General features: G+C 39.5%; 2 protein-coding genes across 2 annotated transcripts; one reads left to right on the forward strand and one right to left on the reverse strand.

The window, feature by feature from the left end:
• atf1 (activating transcription factor 1) lies at positions 1-12,269 on the forward strand. The gene is made up of 7 exons (XM_088338443.1): positions 1-308; positions 5,573-5,689; positions 8,653-8,744; positions 8,827-8,954; positions 9,034-9,213; positions 10,422-10,569; positions 11,526-12,269. Exons 2-7 carry the CDS (start codon positions 5,573-5,575, stop codon positions 11,668-11,670), a joined length of 810 nt encoding a protein of 269 aa, XP_088194569.1. The 5' UTR covers positions 1-308; the 3' UTR covers positions 11,671-12,269.
• Positions 12,270-13,520: 1,251 nt separating this feature from the next.
• On the reverse strand, positions 13,521-19,653 carry LOC148364380 (thiol S-methyltransferase TMT1A-like). The gene is made up of 2 exons (XM_088338444.1): positions 19,047-19,653; positions 13,521-14,449 (listed from the first exon to the last, which is right to left on the reverse strand). The coding sequence occupies exons 1-2, from the start codon at positions 19,542-19,544 to the stop codon at positions 14,216-14,218; spliced, it is 732 nt and encodes a 243-aa protein (XP_088194570.1). The 5' UTR covers positions 19,545-19,653; the 3' UTR covers positions 13,521-14,215.
• Positions 19,654-20,693: the final 1,040 nt, after the last annotated feature.

The following is a 20,693-nucleotide window of genomic DNA, read 5'->3' on the forward strand; positions in this document are numbered from 1 at the left end:
GAGGCGGGTGGAGGAGGAGTGACGTGCGGCATGCTCTGTGACGTACTTTGTCACAGAGACTCTGCCGTACGAGGCCCAAATTTATGACGTCAGTTTTTTTTTCCCAGTCGGCCACTATTCCTCTTAGATATTTGTTAACAATTTCACGGGCTGGATACAAGCTTATTGTGTCTGGCCATTTCGCCTGCATTTATTCCGAGTTCAAAAATATTCCTCAAAATAACTTTCCTCATTATTGTGTCCAAGTCGAAATAGGACTTCGACGAAGCCCACGCCGTGATCGGAAGCTGTTTGGCGGCCTTTGAAAGGTAAGTCGCCCCCCCAGGTTTGCTGGCGTCGTCCGCCGCGTTCATAATGGCGGCTGCCGCTTCGATAACTCCTTGGCGCTTCTCAAACTGGGTTAAGGTGGAGTTGTGTTCATGTCTCAATGTCTTCCCCCGTGTTGCTGACGTCTCTTGACGCGGCCCAACCGAACGCCAGTGACAGAGTTGCTCACATTCGCTCACCAGAGACCTAAACAAGTTCGTCCGTCCTGTGAAGCACAGTTGCAAAACTCGCTAAGTTGATTCGAGCGCTTTAATGAGTCGGCGTACACTTTCGTTTTCGAGTCATTTCGTATTAAAAGTTAAACAAGTCTCGAGTTTGTTTGACCACGGTTAGTTTCAGTTTGGGTTGCCTCCAGTGGCGTCACCAGACATGAATCTCAGGGAGGGGGGTATATATGAAATGCATCGTGTGGGGGGGTACAACTATTTTTGCCTCAATTGATGTTTACTTGGCACTAATGCGCATTATTCTTAATCAACAATACATCCATTAGCATGTGACATCAGGTTTTATTATTTAAAACAATAGACAGCCAGCACCCTTCTTTTTCCCCCTTGATTAGTCAATATGCATTTTCCCATGAATTCTGTGTTGTTGACTTTAAATCTGTTGACTATACGAGGTATCAAAGTATAAAAAGTATAAAGTTTAAAAAGGTTCAACGTTTAAATTACTTAAAAGTTCACAGGAGAGTGAAAAATTAAATTCTATTATAATTGAATAGAAATATATATAATCGGAGCCTTTTCCCCCTAGTGGGGGGTGGCTAGAGTCTTTTCTGACTCTTTCTGGGAGATTGATACAGAGGAGGGGATTCCCAGCCCCCTCGCTCAACCCAACTAATGTGTTGGGACTCATTAGGTGACCAAACTCCCCAATTAACGCCTAATGCAGAGCACCAAGCAGGTAGGCAATGGGTACCAATGTTCTAAGTCTTAGGTATGACCCGGCCCGAACCAGCAACCTCCCAGTCTCGGGGCTGGCGCCCCTAGGACACCGAGCTGAATAGAATAATGTTTTTAATACAACATTTAGACAGCACCTCAAATATAACTAAACGATGATCAGACATTAGTATACGATAACACCGTCCCATTTAAGATTTTTAAACTCCTCAAATCAGAACCATGTCCAGTGCGTTTCTGTCTTTGATCAGTAAATCAATCAATTGATTAAAAATGAAAATGCTGGTCTGCTAGTGATCCCAAGAGCCAAGAAGAGATCCGCAGGTTCGAGAGCGTTCTCCATTTTGTTCCCTGAGCTGTGGAATGCTTTTCCCCCTAAGATTCGATCCGGAAACTCAGTGGAACTGTTTAAATCTAGGCTTAAAACAAACTTCAATTCTCTTGCTCATGTATGACCTATATTTCCTGTTGACAAAATCAGTGTATTATTTGTTATTTCAGCCTGGTCATCCTGGAAGGGGTATGATCTCATATGTGCGGTCCCTTCTCAAGGTTTAATGATTTTCCTCATGTTGAAGTTTCTGAGTGTTCTCCTTGCCCTCATGTAGGTTTTAGATCAGGGGATAGTGTAATAATAGTCTGTAGTTTGCAATAGTGTGTTGTCTCTGCAGGCCTTTGATACTCCTTGTGATTAAGGGCGTCACAAATAAACATGACTTTAAAAAAAAAAATCTGCATAATGTTATAATTGGTAAAATCCTGATAAAGGGACCCCAAAAATCTGTATTTTCTTTTTTCTGCTTTTTAGTCTTGTTTAATTTCCCCCCCCCCCTAGTTTTTTACTTATTTTTTCACTTCTTCATTTTCCCTTTTTCTTTTTTCTCCTTGTGTTTTACTTTTTCTACATCCCCTTTTCTGTGGGTGGGCACTGCCCAGCCCTGCCTTCTCCGACAACGCCTCCTGTTCACCTCCATTTTTTTCAAATGTCGCTCATACAAACTTGTCTTAGGACGAAGGGGGTTCTTAGGGCGTCACATAGTGGGTCCTATTGCTGATGTTATGGGCCCGGGACCAAACATTCGAAAAGAACACTAAACTTATTATTCAGTGACGAGAATTCTATCTCTTTTTAGAGAACTGGTAGACTCTGTTCACTAAAACAACTGGCTCAGCTCCCAAACTGCTGTTCAGATTTTTGGGCGGTTTCTTTAATTGATTTATTACTAATTATTATGTAATATCATGCACAAAATGACTTGACATTTTCAATGCCAGATGTTTATCTCAAATGGGAATTGTGGGTGCTAGCCATTTTGACTTGTTTTTAAAGGCTTACGGAAAACTTTGTTGTGTAATTAAATAGACATAGGACAGATCAAAAGAAAGTCTTTACCCTCATCATTCACTACAAAAAAGTATGTTTCTAGCTTTTACCATTGGTAAGTAGACAAAAGTTGAATACTGCTAAGTTTCTTGAAAACACCTCTGAGAAAAACAGCTTTTTGTGAAAAAATGAATTTCAAGTAGAACTTTCACTTCAGTGTTTTTGTGCATTTGTGAGGCTTCCAATATCTTAAAAAAAATGCTTTCCATAAACACAACAACAGTTTTCTTTCAAAATAACACTATCGCAAGAACAATTAAAATATTGATAAACGATGCAAGAACTTTTCAGCGCAGTGTTTCCGGTGACATGCTTTTTCGATTTTTGTCACTCGGAGGTCACCTGCACGCTCTCAATCCCTAATTAGAGGGAACAACATGAGAAAAAAACAAAGAGGGTGCCTCAATGTGTTGAAAAAAAATCTGATTAAGCCTTTCCTGACATCTAGTGGTTTTAACACAGAAATGGTTCACAGAGGTCTGACACTTACTCATCAGTAGCGCCAAAAAGCCTTTACAATAGTTATTTAAAATACAATTTTAATAAAACACTTTTATTTTGCGTTTTTTGCATTGGGCAACAATGTTTTTGAAAAAGTATTTATACATTATGGCACTGAATGAGTAATGATCATTTTAACTCTTTTTAGAGATCCGGCTCTTTCAGCTTGGCTAAGAGCTGGCTCTTTCGGCTCCCAAACAGCTCTTTAGACCGTTTTTTTTGTTGTTGTTTTTTTTAAATATATATATGAAGCATTAATCGATATATTACCAATTATTATATAACATTATCCACAAATTGATTTAACAATTAGTTTTAAAGAATCTATCGTAGTACTATCTCATAGAAGCATTCATTTTTTTCACTCTGCAACAGGGTTCTCAAACTCAATTTACCTGGGGGCCACTTGAATCAGAGTATAGGTAAGATGGGGCCTAAAAGATTTAGCCTGATCAGACTCAGGCCGTTGTGTATTAAAGCCCGACACTGCTCGAGCCCGACCAATTAACATACTTGACTTGCAGGACAGAGCCTTAAGCAAACCCAAAATTTCATATTCTATTTGTGAGGAATCAGGAGAAGGAGGTGATTTATAATAAAAAATGGATCCTGTCTTTTTTTTTTTTTTTTTAAACAAAATTTAGGTCAAACAAGACCGCATGCACATTAATGTATTTTATATTTAAGCTTCTGCCGTGGTTGCATTGATCGTCAATTTTCTATCATTCATGGATTTTTTTTCAAGAGCTGAAGGGAACATTTTTAGGCCATAGCTTATGATTGGTTGAAATTGGGCCATTAACCACAGCAGCAAGAACATCCTTAAGAGTCTCGTGCGTCACTTTAGGACAGGGAGAAGAGAGATGCAAAGAACAATGGCAGGTAGATTATTTTAAAAAACAAAGCAAGAGAAAAGCTGACTCGAATATAGTTATCGACAATTTAGGTTTGACTTGGACCCGAAATTTGGCTCAGACCAGGATTTTTGTTTTTTTTTTTTCTTTAGAAGAAAAGCTCACAGAATAACAAAAAACATAATAATAATAATATCAATCAGGAATAAATATACTTCAATTCAGTTGCCTCTTTTACTCGCAAAGCATGAATGAAACAGTAAACAAACTTCTCTAAACTTGCTCTCTCTTGCCTACTCTTTGCTTGAAAAACGACTATCAGAAGATGAAAAAAATAACAAACGTATAGAAGAGTATGGGAAAAATATGATAGGGTACCGAAACAAAACCAAATAGTTTAAAAAGTAATGATAAGCATGAAAAAAGTCTTGTACAAGTACTAGAAATTCGAAAAAAGTACATATTACTCAAAGGTATGAAAAATTAACAAAAAATTGAACTGTTTTTTGATGAAAAATAATCAAAAAGGCAAAAAAAAAAAGAAGACACCAAATGACGAAAGTTGACTGAAAAAAAACAACCAAAACTACATTTAGACGGTGGCCTCCAACTAAAATTCCACAGGCCGCGTGTTTGACACCCTGGCTCTTTAGCTGATTTAAACTTTGAACTTTGACACAAAAAATGTAAATTAAAAATGTTTACTTTTAATTCATTGCAACTTTAAATAAACTATGAAATACAAGATTAAAGTATACTTTTTAATGAAAAAAAAGCTAATCATGAAACTCATTATTCCTGAAAAGCACAGGAAAAAATATAATTTTTACAGATGTACAAAAAACAATTTAAACTGTTTATAAACTCAACAAATTTAAAGTCAACAACAAAGAATCCATGGGGGGAAAGATATAATATTCACAAACAATAGGGGAAAAACGTTTTTCATGGTTACCCTTGCGTGCGTTAACTGGTTTATTTAAACAGTTGAATGAATGCAATTTTACACCTAAACCAATTCACCACGCTAAACAAACTAAATAAAATATGTTTGCCTTAATTATACAATAGAAATACAAAATAAAAGTTTTAGCAGTGCATGGGCAATAAGATGAGACTTCATCACACTAAACTACCAGGCTGGGAGTATATCGTTTACTGCCCTCTAGCAGCCAGAGTGAGTATTTGTTTTGCATTCATTTAAAAAAAATCATGCTTTTTGATCAAAATACCATTTTTTGACTTACTCTGAAATTTATGACGGGCTGAATAAAATCATACAAAGGGGGTTGTGTGTTTGACGTGCCTGTAATAGATAATGGTTTTTGCTATCAATTAAATCAGTATTATGAGCAATTTTTTTGCTAAATAATACTGTCCTTTTTACGCACAAACGAATTGTTTTAATCTTCCTCATTTCGGTTTGTCTGCTACAACAGTGCGACGGGTGTAGGGATTAGAGATGCTGCAGACATTAGAAACCATAATGCAATGTTGAATTGTTATTTTCTTCTTTGTAGACAGTTTTTTCCCTACATTTGAACAAAATGGCAAGGGAATCAATTGGGTTTTGAAGACAAAAGATGTTCTGTTTGTTGTAGATGTCACTTGGCGGTTCTCCTGTGACCCTCGTTCAGCTGCCAGGGGGCCAGCTTCAGGTCCAAGGAGTCATCCAGTCTCCGCAGTCCTCAGTTATTCAAGCGCCGCAGACTTCACAGGTTAGGACACGTTTACTTGCCATGATGCTGTACAATCACAATTGTTTTATCACCCGCACGACAGTAATTTTCTGTGAAAGTATGTTCAACCTATTCACATCTTTCTGTGTGATGTTGCTAAGCTGAGCGCGCATTGTTGAGGGAGAATTAGAGGTTGGATCTAGGGCCCGGACCCAGACCCGGCCCTAAAATCGCAGAGGAGAGTTTCTCTCTTGCCATTTTTTTTTGTTTGGTTTCTTTTTTTTTCCTTTGAGGAGGGTCTGCACAGCGTGCAATTACTTTTACTCAAGTAACTATTTGGATGACTACTTTTTACTTATACTTTAGTGATATTATTCTCGATTTACTCTACTTTTACCTGATTAACACACTTTGGCACTGCACTTTGGCACTGCGCGTACCGCAGTGACAAGGTGCAAACTTGTTTTGAAGGACTCATCCCAAAGTAAACCAGAAGCTACACAGTGGCGCAGCATTTTGGCACCCGCACGTACCTCGGCCAAAAAAAGCACTTTGGTGCCGTACTGCGCACTTTGGGGCCAAAGCAGGCATGGACCCCTCTTTTGAAGAAGTATTAAATATTGAACGAATAACTCATATGTGTGAATCACTTTTTAAATTCCAATCTAAACATAGCAGGGATGTGATTTTTCCGCTAATTCGCGGAATTCCGCTTTTTTTATCTCCAAAAATAAAAATTAAAAATTTCCGATTTTTTAAGTGGTAAAAAATCCGATTTCGTCTCTACAGCATTCCATTTTAGTGTTTCCGTAACTGATTGGTTGAAGTCTCCGTGTTGACCAATAAACGCGCTTGTTATAAAGGCATAGGAGTATGCCATTGTTCATTTCTCACACGTTTTTGCCGGGTGTTTAAAGAAAGATGATCGAACGCAAAGATGCTCCGCGAGTTAAAGAAATTGATAAGATCGTAAAAAACAAGTTTCGATGGGACTGGTTAGAGGAGGACTTATCTACAAATGTTGGAAAGAAGACTGTGACAAATTTGTTCAGTGACTTTATTCGGAAAATCGATCGTGCCGGGAAAGGGCTTTGCATTTGGTGCCATGATACCATTGACTATGGTGGGAGAGGTTTCAAAGCTCTTGAAAGTCACGCAAAGAGCAAAAAAACACGTGAAAGAACTCCAGTCAAGAACAACAAGTTATTCCATCGCTGGAAGTTTCGGTGCCCAAACGAAAACTCCAAAACTTTACGGCCTCCATCCCTTATTGACATCACAATCGGAAGCGGTAATAGAGAGACGTATCCACCCCAACAACCTGTACCAGTTGCTGATAGAGTCGTGAATTTTGAGGTAGGTGGTTAACTTTTCAAATTTATTTGACAGTTTTCCCCTTTTTTTCGAAAATATTATAACGTAATAAAAATGGCCATAAATATTTAACAATTACAATAATAGATTTTCATGTGTACATTACACCAACACTTTACTGTAGGGCCTATAATTATTGTATTTTCATTTATCAAATATTCGGATACGCTGCTATTAAAAATAATTAATTATAACATTTAAAATATGATTTAGGAAATTTAAAAATATTATTAAGCCTATAAGTAATCAAAATTATTGTCAGTATTTATATTTTTTAAATTAAGTACTTGTATGATATTCTACCATGAACCCCAAAGCATGCAGAATGGACATAGCCACATACAGTTCTATCCAGACTGTGAAATATGCCCTAAGAGCAAGAAAGACCACCTCTGTCAGCCATTTTGGAAGGAAAGACATTCTGATGGATCCTGTGCAGTCCAAACTGTGCCTAAATCTGAGGACATCCTCCAAAAGGTACAGGGAGGAGAAGGATGCAGAAGCAGCTATGTTGTCTGCAAAAGGAACAGAACTTGCTGTGAAACAGGACACCCAAATGAGCAAGGCTGCCTCAAGAATTACCATCAAAGCTGCACAGAAGCAGGCTAGAAAGACCCATTCCAAAGCAATGAAGTCTAGGAGGAAGTAGTGTTTGTGTCATGTGAATGGATTGTGCTCAAGAATGAACACTTGTATATTCCTGTAAATATGTTGAATGTTTTAATGAGTAGAACATAGAAAACAATATTTGTGATATTAAGTGATGTTATAATTCATCTAGAATGTGACAGAAAATATAAATTTCAGAACTTTGAATGAATTTCATGTTTCTGCATGGCCAGTGATTTAGTAGTTCATTGTGTATGCACATGACTCCGACAGATAACATCTTCTGCTATAACAAAGACATTTGTGGTATGTTCTAATATGAGTTACTTTTCATTTGGTCATGATACAATTATTTCTTCATGAAATTTGAACTCTTCAACATGATTTATGTGTTAACTTAGTAATCACATTAGTTAGATATGATGATATTCTCAGTGATAGTTTTTAAAAGCAAAGGCAGTCCAATGTTTTTTAATGTGACTGATTTTGAGTTGACTAACACTGTAATTTTATATGGGATAGTTCAATATACATTGAAAATTTATGCTGTTGTTTTGTCTATTTCTTTGTCATCTGAGTGCATTGAAAGTACTTAAAAACACGGAAAACCCATGAGCTCCGGGGGGCTTCGCCCCACTTGTCCCTCAAACAGGGCACTGCCCTGGACCTAGCTGGGTGCCCGCGGCCCCCAGACCCCCGGCTAATTTTCAGATAATTTCACTTTGGTCAAATCACATCCCTGACATAGGTTTTTATTCGGCTTTTTTTGTTGTTGTTGTGGCTCCAGACATGTTTGTTTTTTGTTTCTGGGTCTGTTATGGCTCTTTCAAAATTTTGGGTTGCTGATCCCTATATAAAAATAATAAATACATCAATCAGCTGTTTTTTTTTTCTCTGGCCTGACCCCCTTTCTTCAACCCAATGCGACCGTTGACTGAAAACGTTTGCCCATTCCTTAACTTGAACATATATTGTTGATTCTCAGTGCTAATGATTTCCCCAACACTTTTCCAATAAAGGGTTCAGATAGTGAAGATTCACAGGAGTCGTCAGAAAGTGGGACCACCCCTCAAAAGACTAGAGAGCTCCTAGCCAGAAGACCATCGTACAGGTGAGAATGCCAAAAGCTCACGTTAACTTAACAATGTTTTCACTATCTGCGTGTTATATTTCTTGTCTTCATTCAATTATAGAAAAATCCTAAATGACCTTTCGTCTGAGGGCGTCCCGCACAGTGAGGGCAAGGACAGCTCGACAACCTCGGGCGTTTCAGGTGTAACCATACCTGCACCCATCTACCAGACCACCACCGGCCAGTACAGTACGGAACGCAGACATGTATTCGCCAGTGTAACATTTGGTTTACAGATTTTAATGCTAACACCTTGTGGTCCTTTTAGTCACTGTGACTCCTAATGGAACGATCCAGCTGACAAATCCAGGACCCGATGGCATTCAGGAACTTCAGGTTGCTATGGGCAACCAGACGGGAGGCCAGCAGGGTACTACGATCCTCCAGTATGCTCAGACTCCCGACGGCCAGCAGATACTGGTACCGAGTAACCAAGTTGTCGTGCAGGGTGAGTGGTGATTTTAGTTGGTGGATATTTGATATCATAGGAAAAGCCCCCTGTTTTCCATTTAGCTATCAACTGGAAATGTTGTCACAAATGGTCAGCTCACAGCCAGTCATAATTTTGATTGCACCCGTCATTTGACCGAACCTATGTGAGCTGTGACTGGTCATCACATGAGCAACTGTGATCTCATTTTCAGTCGACAAAATGGTTGACTTTTGAAATGGATAAACATGGGTGGATTTTCTCTACGTGTATTTTCAAATTTTGGACTACAGAGCGCACCTGATTTAAAAACGAATGCTCTAATTTAATAACAAGTGTAAATTCTGACTTTGGACAAGCAGCATGGGATTTTAAGCCGCAGTCTATAGCATTTCGCGTACCTGTCCACCAAATTGTGTGGGTAATTTGGCTGTAATACCCCAAAAGTGCACCATAAGCCGTTTTCAGCTGTACTGCATGTTGTTTACGCTAGTGTTTTCTAGAGGTCCCATATTGGTCAATCCCTAATGTTTTCGGATCATGTGACCATTAGAGATGGTGCGAACCGGAGTGTTACGAATCAAGTTTAAATTTAACTTTATGCCAAAGAAAGTATAAATGAGGCCTGTGTCCCCTAAAATATTAGCCCTTTATTTTTATATGACAGCACCAAGGCAATCATACTGTGGAGAATAGTGCCAGATTGCAACACAGACAAGGAAGCAGTCTTTTGTGTTGTCATTGGTGGTTTCCGCGGTAATAGACAAATTGCATTCGTGCTGGTTATTGTTCGTCTGGGATTAAAGGAAACTTCAGCGAAAGGGCATTGATGCCAATGATGCGGACAGAGCAGTGTAGTATTATTGATAACTTCCACTGCTTTTTAATACGGATGTGTAAATTGAGGACTTGATTTACTGTACTGTTTTGCTCTCTTGAAGGGCATTATAACTGTTTTCAGCTGTCACAAAAGTGTTTGTACTTAGAGCGCAGGCGTTGTGTAAAAGAGCAGCCCGCAGTTTTTCTTTGTGCCGCCACAAAAAAAAGAATGAGCCGCACTGCATTCGAAGCCGCGCTGTTGAAAATCTAGCAAAAAAAAAGTAGCAGCTAGTGGCTCCGATTTTCCAGGAATTTTCCTGTGATTAAAAACGGTCACACCTGACCCTTGTTCTCATGCCATCTCACGAGTGACCACAGTCATGATCAGGTCTTTTTCTATGATGCAGGGGGGGAAGTACAAACATACCAGATCCGCTCAACACCCACATCGGGCTCGTTGCCCCAGGCTTTGGTGATGGCTTCGTCCATGGGATTGCCTCAGACCAAAAGCGAAGATCCCACTATGAAGAGGGAAATTCGACTCGCTAAAAACAGGTAAAGAATCATAGTGTCTGCTAAAGGCTTACAGAAATCACTGCCATTGTCTAATATCTGTGGACAAGTCAACTATATGAAAAACAATGGCAAAAATGGTTTTCATTGGGAGGACTCTCCGTAGGAAATCACTGCTTTCTAAAAAAAAAATATTGTCGCTTATTTAGTGTTCTCAAAAAAAGGGACTTGGCCACTCTACAGAAGTTTTGGCATTATATGTTGCAGACTGATGAAACCAAAGTTTGATTTTTGGGGAGAAACACACAACACTATGTGTGGAACACCTCATCCCTGCTGTGAAGCATGGTGGAGGGTGCGTCATGGTTTGGGGCTGTTTTCTCTGTCTCAGGGCCTGGACAACTTGCAATCATTAATGCAATAAATTAATGTGTGACATTTGAAACCAAAAAGAAAATTGATGCTGAAACAAGAAGTACACACGTAAGTAAATCAACTTCACAATTATTTCAGAAGAACAAAATACACAATTTTGAAGCGGGCAAGTCAAAGTCCAGACTTGAACTCCATTGAGATGACCTCACGACAACGATTCATGCCAGACATCCAAGGAATCTGGCGAAAGTGAAGCAAATTTGGATAGAAGAATGGGCCAAGATTAGTCTTGAGTAATACCACATTGATCTGCAGCTACAGGAAGCATTTGGTTGAAGTTATTGCTGCCAAAGACAGGCGGCACAAAATATTAAATATGGTGGTTTAGTTACTTATTCCTCCCCATTCTGCCATTGTTTCCATGCTATCTTTATTATGATACAAAAACCTTTTAAACGTTTGGTTTTAAAGCGGACAGTTTTTATTGATGTGGTTTTTACAGAGATCATATCACATTTGATGTTTTATGCAGAAATGTCAGAATTACCACAAGATTCAGATACTTTTTCATACACACACGTTATTGTCAAATGCTTTTTCACGCGTCGTTTACTTTCTCACAGGGAAGCAGCCCGCGAGTGTCGGCGGAAGAAAAAAGAATACGTCAAATGCCTGGAAAATCGAGTGGCGGTGCTGGAGAACCAAAACAAAACCCTGATCGAGGAAATCAAAAGCTTAAAGGAACTTTATTGCGTGAAAAACGGATAAACTGCAGAGACTGCAGGAACAGCGCTCGGCTTTCATCATGATTCGGGGGAACGCTGGAGGTCCACGTCCATTATCCTTTTTAATCTCAGTGTTCTGGTAACAATGCTTCATATATCTACACACACACACAAAAAGGATGTTTTTCCAGCTTTTTTGTAATTTACTAACGCTATAACATTTATAGTTGTGTATATTTTTAAACTGGGAGGTTTGAAATTATGAGCTTTTGCTTTGCGGCTCTCAATTTTCTAAAAGTTGTTTCATTCTTTTTTCTTTTTTTTTTTTTAAAAGACGCTTTTCGGTGGTTTTTACATCTGCCGGCAGCATTTACTGAATCGACTGTATTAGTCTGGAGTGAAGATGTCTGCTACACAGAAATTCCTCTGCTGCATCCAAAACAGGGAAATGTTACAGCTTGTGTGCAATGGGATTTATAAAGGGTAACCGAAGCATTGTGTAATGCTTCATTGGCCGTATCAATCTGATAACACTGTGCAAAAATGTTTTCCAGATTATTTTCATCACGGTAGGGCCGAAAGGTAGAACAATGTATGAAATGTTTCTGATAATGTAAGTAAATTATATATATTTTCCCTCTGTTTTTGGTTGATTTTTTTTGGCATCCGAGCAAGGCAAAGGCTAACTTTTCACACTGGTTCTTTTAAAGTGACGGTGTGTATTATTCAGCGCCTTCTAGTGGTAAATGTCAGGTTAAATTAAAGGCAAAAAGACTTTTTTTTCATCATGCATTTTTAAAATACTTATGGCTGAGAAATGTGCACTTATGTTACATAACATGAGCATCAGTTAAAAATCATCAGCTGTTTTTATCAGCTTTTCTTGTGTGAAACCCATAAAGCTCAAGCTAATAAGAGCGATATCTAGATCAAATAATACAATTGTCCCTTAAAGTCATCCTTGGGCCATTCTCTTTACTGTAAATTCTGCACTACAAGCTATATTTTTTCTACATTTTAAACACTGTTGCTTATAACCAGGGTTGGGTAGGGTTACTTTAACTTGATTACTTTCAATTACTTTTGGATTACTCCAATACCAAATATGCTAATAAAAGACAAAATAAACTAAATATGAATACAATTACTAAATTTTGTGCAGGCTTGGGGAGTAATGGAACAGCAAAAATGATGTTGGCAAGCTGTTTGGATTTATTTTCATTTTGTTTTTGTCACATTTTATGTTAGTTTTGCCGGGGATCAAAGCCAGGAGAGAAAGCTTACCACGTGTTGTGATTCATCATTTTATTCATATTTAGTTTCTTTTGTCTTTTATTAGCATATTTGGTATTAGAGTAATCCAAAAGTAATTGAAAGTAATCCAGTTAAAGTAACCCTACCCAACCCTGCTTATAACACAATGCTGCGTATTCTTTTTTGTGTCGGCAGTGATTTTGGTTGCGTGCTGGGCCCTTCAGCTGGCTTAGCAATGGTGCGGACCAAGGAACTCAACTGTTAAATCAAAACAAAGCGTTGCGAATTCTGCCAAGTGCTCTGAATATCAAGGTGAAGGAATTCAATGAAGCGTAGGTTAACCACGGGAGTAACTATGAATCTCATTGGTGGCCATATTCCTCTTCAATTAGTGACGCAAATGAATGAACAAGACTCCTATTGTCCCTATAGACTAAGATCGTGATCTTGTCAGAATCAGCGGAGATATGTCTTGTACAGAAAAGTACATTGTGCCACGATTAAAACACAGCAGTCCATATTAATTAAATCGGTGCTAACACACACGCACGGATGCGTCAAAGACATTCTCTGAACCAAACTCGATGTATATTACCGACTAAAATTCAGAATCCTGATATTAATTTTTTTATTTTTAATACTTTGTCCCCTCTCTATCACGTAGTCATGCGCAAGGGATGGGGGAGCATAAATCCTGCTACATGGAGATAAAAATTAGAGGACAACTTGTCAAAAATGTAATACCTTCTTTACTGTTCCACAGTTATCTCAAGTGAAGGCTGTACCGACTACATAAACATTTTATTGGGTCTTTACTGGTACTAATGGTACTAAAACACTTTTGATCCCCAGTGTTCATAAAAGTATCAAATCAGGCTTCTGAATTTTAGTACCGTACAAGGTTTTTGTCACACTCGTGCGTCCATGTTCATGCCAATTTAATTCATACAAGTTGATATTAGGCTGCAGACACAGCCCGCAAACAATGTGTCACTTTTCTCTCCTAGACATTTCCCCGCTGATTTTTAAAAAATGGACGTGAACGAGTACAATTAGGCTGTTGAAGACTGCAGCTTAACATTGTATTTCTCCCTTAAATTTGTTCATGCGGCTATTAATCGGGTGCTGAAATTTACGGTGAATTGATTCTTAGAGCCCTGCAGCACCTGAATGGTCAAATGATACACACTGTCCCTTTAAGTCCACTTTAGGCCGTTCTTATAATATTAACACAAAATGGGTTTTCAGAAATAATACAAGTATTTTTCCGTTTTTTTTTTTTATCACAAAAACTCAAAACTGAAGAAATGTCTGAGAAGAAGCAGTTTGGAATTTCACTTGATGCAATGGCCCATAATATGCGGTCGTATGACCCGAGTGACCGGGGCTTCAAAGTGTTTCAGGTGAAGCTGTGAAAAACCCGCCGACTCGATGTCTTCCCATGTGTTTTTCGTAATTCTACACCCGTCTCCGATGTAAGACCACAAAGGTTCCAATGTGTACTGCAAGAAGAAAGTCCAGCTTGAAGGCTTTGACACCACATGTTCCAAAAAGTAGAAAGCACCACCCTGCAAGATAAATACAATATTGTTTTGTACAATTTTCTTTTCACACCGCAAGATGAAATGTAACCGCTCATGTAACGATAACGGCAGCGTCGTTTTTTTGTGTGCAGCCTGGCAGACGAGCGTGCTAAACTCGACCGTGCTTGGACTATTCGATGTTAAAACTGTGGAAACTGCAATTATTTTCTGTAATAAAATATTTGTAAAATAATCAAGTGATAGGTTATTGGTTGTACTATTTTTAATTTCTTTTACATCACTGTTGTTTGCAGGTTTGCAAGATTTTGTCCGGTTTTGTGCTGCTATCTAGCAAGCATACACCCCAAGAAATGACCGCCCTGTTCTAAAATAACGATTTTTACGAGATTTTTAGGGTTTGTTCAGGTGCTTGAAATCCTTAAAAATTCTTGAATTTTAACACTGTGTCTTCAAGGTTTGAAAAGTGTTTGATTTGTAGGTGAAGCGCTTGTCAATGCTTATAATCGTTGCCATGTTTCTTAGGTTAGGTGTTGGGCTAGGGTTAGGAGCTAAGGTTTAGGCTCCGTATTTGGGTATTGAACTGAATTTAGTGGTCTGAAATAGAGTTGTGGCTAGGGTTACAACTAGAATTAGGTGTAGGCTTGGGGTTAGGAACTAGGGTTTACTTTCACTTACTAGTAAATAATTGTGCAAATATAGTAGCATAATTATAACTAAAATGAGCAAACATGTTTGCCATGATTTCTCCAGAGTTAAAGCTACAGACCCAAAAAAACCCACAAAGAAAGCAAAACTCAACGAGAAAACTGAAGTTATTATAATAGAAATAAATCAATGAATAAAATGACAAGTTCAAAACTGCAATTACAAATAACCTAAAAAAACTACTAAAATAAATATAATCCATCAATGAGACCATTTTATACGGACTAAAAACCATCAATATTGTTTAAGACATTGTTGCAAATAGGCACCACAGAAACTTTCCACGAGCAATGGTTTATCAAATGGAGACGTCTTTTTGTGTCCCTCAGATGTGATCTGTTTCAAGACAACACATTTAAAAACAAAATTTTATTGACACCACTTTCCCTGATTTAAGGCATCGGTTACTTTTACAGCTAGGTTGTTGTAGGGCTAGGGTTAGGAACTTGGGTTTGAGCTCCATACTAGGGTTCTAACTTAAATGGAGGGTTCCAAAATAGGTCAAAGCTAGGGTTATAGTTAGAAACAGGGTTAGGGCACTGTTTGAAATAACGTCTTGCTTGACGCCCGGGGCGTCCAGTTTTTACGTCGGGTGTACAACTTTCACAACGTCTCTGCCCGGGTGACCACAACTTTTTCAAGGAAAAAAAAAGCAAAATATTTCTTGTCAAATCAAACATTTGCTTTATTTTGATTTTGAAATCTTTGTTCGGTTTGGGAATTTCGGTTCGTTTAGCAATTTGCATACTCTGCAGCCGATGACTTCGTCGTTCTGGACCTTCCCAAGCCTTATAAGGTCGTGCATTTGCATATCATTTTCCAACGCACGGAGAACACAAGAAAAATGGTAAAGTGGCCAGGAATCAAGCCAAAACCTCAGCCCCAGAAGAAATATTCAAAAGAAGCTAAAAAAAAAACGACGCTACAAATCGTAAACATAAAGTAAAAGCATTGTGGAAGGAGGAGTTTGCGTGGCTTGTAGCAGACGACGCAACGCAAACATTGCATAAATGTAGATGAGTAAATCCAGGTTCATCTGATGGTAGATGGAAAACAGCGATGTCATATACATGGAATGAATGTTATAAGTAGATTTATAATAAACTTAACTTTAAAGTGTTCTTCTGTTATATATTCTGATAATCAATCCTTAATACTTTGCAGCAATGTGTTTTTTTGTGATTAGTCGTCTTATTGTGTTTCAAGTTGGGAAAAATGGGGCAGGCAACTTTTCAGAGTTGTCTGCCCTGGTGTCCGGTAACTTTTTGACACGAGTTTCAGACACTGGGTTAGGGCTAAAGTTATTTCTAGGATTAGGTGTAAGGCTAGGGTTGGGAACTAGGGTTTGAGCTCCATAGGGTTATAGACTTAATGTAGAGTTCCAAAATGGGTTTGGAGCTAGGGTTAGGAGATCGGGTTTAGGCTACAAGTTAGTTTTAAACAAATTTTAGGGTTTCGTAATAAAGTTGGGGCTAGGTTTGGGGTTTGAAACTAAGGTTTTCGCTCCTGTTCTTCTGCTCGGGTCTGTATTACCTTTACTGGCACTGGGAAAATCAGCTTTGAACGTCCTCAAAAGGAACTTTAATTCAGCCATAAAATAAGGTGTACCAACCCTGGATTTTGGAGAAATTGATTTCAAAACTAACATTGGGCTATGTTCACAGAAAATGGATGCAAGATGTAGTTATGTATCAAATTAGCAATTGAAGGTAACTTATTTCAGAAAGGGTATACGAGACTGATAGCCCTCGGTTGTCAAGGAAAAATGGTGAATCCTTGTTAGTATAGCACTCTCAACCAGCTCGATGAGACTGATTTCATTTGATATTAAAATAAATACAATATGTCTTGCTTGCATATTAAAATAGAAATGAGAAAAAAAATGACAGTGATGAAAAAGGTTTGCCTACCTCTATGCTACAGGTACCCAAAGACCCAAAAGCCTTATGCTGTTGACATGGGGAGAAATAAAAGTAAAATTGTGCAGTTCTGTCACTGTGAGTCCCCACAGTTTGTATACTTTGTTCTTTTTAGCACTCGTTTTCCGTTGCACTACAACAGTGTTGCCGAATGTATGGTCCGTGGGCCAGATCAGGCCTGCCAAGAAATTTAATCCGGCCTGCTACCAGCTCAGTAGCCTAGATGGTAGTGTGCCCGCTTTGAGACTGGGAGGTCGCTGGTTCGCGCCTCGGCCGAGACATACCTAATTGGTATAATGGCGGCGCCCTCTGGCTGCGGCTGCATCGACTCGCTAAAACGGGTCAGGTGTATCGACATTTCGTTCTGTGTACATTGTTACAAAGAATGACAATACAAAGGAAATTATTATTATTATTATTATTATAAAACAATGTTGTGATAAGCATAAAAGAAAAAAGTCATAATGACCTGCAGTTTTAAATATGTCCACTCGATGACGCCAAAACTTGATATCACTCGCAAAGCAAGTTGTCCACTGCAGCTGTTTTTGAAGACCACCATTTATCAACGAGAGAACATTTGATGTTATTTCCTTAGAGGGGGTGTCTGTACCTTCAAAAATATTCTACTTGCTGGCGCCATCTTGGCTGAAACCATCATTGGATTCTCAAGCGGCCTGTGTGCATGTTTGTGTCATTTTTAAAAGCGCTCAAATAAACTCCCATTTTTGGGGGGGTTGGCATTTAGACTGTATTTAACCAGTTATTTTCTTACTTTCACCATTTTCATCCTGGAATAAATGAAAACAAGCAGCATGCGGGTGAAATCACACAGCACCCCCATCCCTATCAGAAATTGACTTAATATCATGTTTTTTAACCACCAGAAGGTGCTATATACAATGCAAACAAATGCACAGTTGATAAACAAGATACAATAGATTAAATCTTAGTGACAGAAAAAATGAGGGGAAAAAAACCCTCAGTAATTGTTTTATAGTCAAATGTTACAGCCCTGAATCATAATTTAAGAGTGAGCCTCCAAAAGATCCCCAACCTTCCAGCCAAGTCCTGTTTTTATGCCGTTAATTTTCAAGTCCCCGGCCCCTGCGAGAGAGATTTTTCTCCCATGAGGCCCCTGAGATAAATGAAGTTTGACATCCCTGCACTACACAATACAGTGACATCTAGTGGCCAAGAATGACTCCGTGCCCCTTTGATAAATCCAGTGTCTAATTCAGGGGTGTCAAAATAATTTTAACTCTGGGGCCACACGATAGAACAAACGTTCAGTTGGGGGCCGGACTAGTAGATTAAAGAGAAAGACAAAGAGAGATAAAAAAAGAAGAGAAAGAGGGAGGGAAAAGGAGAGAGGGTGGCACAAAGAGAGAGAGGGAGAGAGTGTGAGAAACAAGAGCTAAAAAGAGGAGTCGTGAGAGAGGGAGAAAGAAAGGGAGCGGAAGAATAAAAAACAAAGAGAAATAGAAAGACCGAAGGAGAGAAAAGAAAGCACAAAGGGTAGGAATAGAGAAAGAGAAAAGAGAGAAAAGGAAAAAAGGAAGTTAGAGCAAAAGAAGTTAAAAATACACAGGGATGAAACAGACAAAGAGCAACAAAGGAAGAGAAAAAGAGAGACACAGAGAGTGAAAGACAGAGACAGAGAGTGGATGAAAAGGGGTGGAAAAGGGAGAGAGAGAGAGAGAGAGAGAGAGAGAGAGAGAGAGAGAGAGAGAGAGAGAGAGAGAGAGAGAGAGAGAGAGAGAGAGAGAGAAATACAAGTGCAGTGTCTTTGTTCGAGGCACCTTTCTTTGGCAACATCAAGTTGACATATTTCAACCTGCAGCTTGTTTTTCTCTTGCACTTCTCTGAGTGTTGTCGGCCGGATTCAATCCCTTAGCGGTTCTGATCTGGCCCACGGGGGGCCTGTTTGACACCAGTGGTCTAATTGCAGTACAGAAATAGTCAGCTTTTCACCCAACCTTCACATGTCCACTCACACTTTTGAGGACGCGGCGAACCTCCTTCAGGACCATCTTGACGTCCCTGACCGAACACAGAACCAAGGTGGCCACCACCACGTCCACACACTCGTCTTCAATCTCCTTCATCTCCTCCGCAGAAGTCACCAGAAAGTCCTCGTAGGTGAGGTGCTTGTTGGCCTCCATGCTCCTCCTCAAGAACTTCTCGAAGTGAGGGTTGGGGTCCGTGCAGAGCAGCGTACATCCGTACGGATAAAACTGGAAGTTGGCCCCGCTCCCGCAGCCGATCTCCAGCAGGCGCAGCGAGCCGTCGCGGTCGGCGAAGCGGCTCACGTTCCGAAAGAGTTCCCTCTTGGCGCGGTTCATTTTATGGTTGTACGAAAACGTCATGTCGTAGGCGAACCGGGGAAAGAGACGCTTGTAAGGGGCGAGCAAGCCCAGCGACGCCGCCACAAGCAGAGGAAAAGACACACACGAGCAAAGAAACCTGCACGCTTTCAAGAAAAAAGAAGGCATGATTGTTGGTTGGTTGTGCTTGACTAAATCCTCCGCAGATTTCTCAAGACCGAAAAAAAAGACCAAAACAAAACACACCTCCAAGGAAGATTAGCACCAAGTAATCGGCAGGTAGCACATGCGCTTTGATTTTATTACCACAAGGGGGCGGTGTTTCACTGTTTAACGCAAGGGTCTCCAAACCTTTTCCAAGTCAAATGCTACTTTTGTCACTCATTAGCGCTAAGGGCACCCAATTTGAAATGCATTTTTAAAATAATTTTGCATTTTAAAATGATATTTTGTTACTATACTATTATCAGGTTGGTTATTGAAAGCTGGGTCAACCATTTAAAAAAGCATATTACTTGAAAATCACAATAATAAACTGGTGAGCAATTTTTAAAAAAAAGTCCGAAGGGACTGTCTGTCTTGGACAGTATATAGGTCTAACATGTCCGTCGGTTCATCTATCTCGGCCGATTTATAGGTCTTACATGACTATTCGTCTGTCTGTCTGGGCCAGGTTCATCTCATCTCATTAGCTGCACCGCTTATCCTCAGTAGGGTCACGGGGGTGCTGGAGCCCATCCCAGCAATCATCGGGCAGTGGGCTGGGGACACCCTCAACTGGTTGCCAGCCAATCGCAGGGCACACAGGGACAGACAACTCGCTCCCTCATTCACACCTAGGGACAGTTTGGACCGGCCAATCCACCTGAAATGCATTTCTTTGGAATGTGGGAGGAAACCCACGCAAGCACGGGGCAGACATACAAACTCCGCACAGGAAGTCCGGTAGCTGGATTTGAACTCACACAGTTTCCCAAAACCTTAGAACTGTGCCGCACATGCACTAACCACTGCGCCGCCGTGCCGCCCTCTTGGCCAGGTTAAAAGTCTTAAATGTCTGTCTGTATGTCCGTCCTTCTTGGCTCAATGGTCTCAAACTCATGTCCATTCTTTAACATGAAAGTAAAAGGGATAGTGTGAATTATTTTATTACTAGATGTCACTGTATTGTGTAGTGTAGTGCAAAAAAAAAATGAGTGCTACACAACCCAAAGGGGGAAAAAAACTATAGACTCAAAGTGACCAAAACAAACCTCAATACTTTCTGAAAGAAGAGAAACACGTAGACAACAAGGAAAAATTGAAAAAGAAATAAAA

This window comes from Urocampus carinirostris, chromosome 6 (genome assembly GCF_059441175.1).
Source record: "Urocampus carinirostris isolate Australia breed hairy pipefish chromosome 6, RoL_Ucar_1.0, whole genome shotgun sequence".
Classification (NCBI taxonomy): domain Eukaryota; kingdom Metazoa; phylum Chordata; class Actinopteri; order Syngnathiformes; family Syngnathidae; genus Urocampus; species Urocampus carinirostris.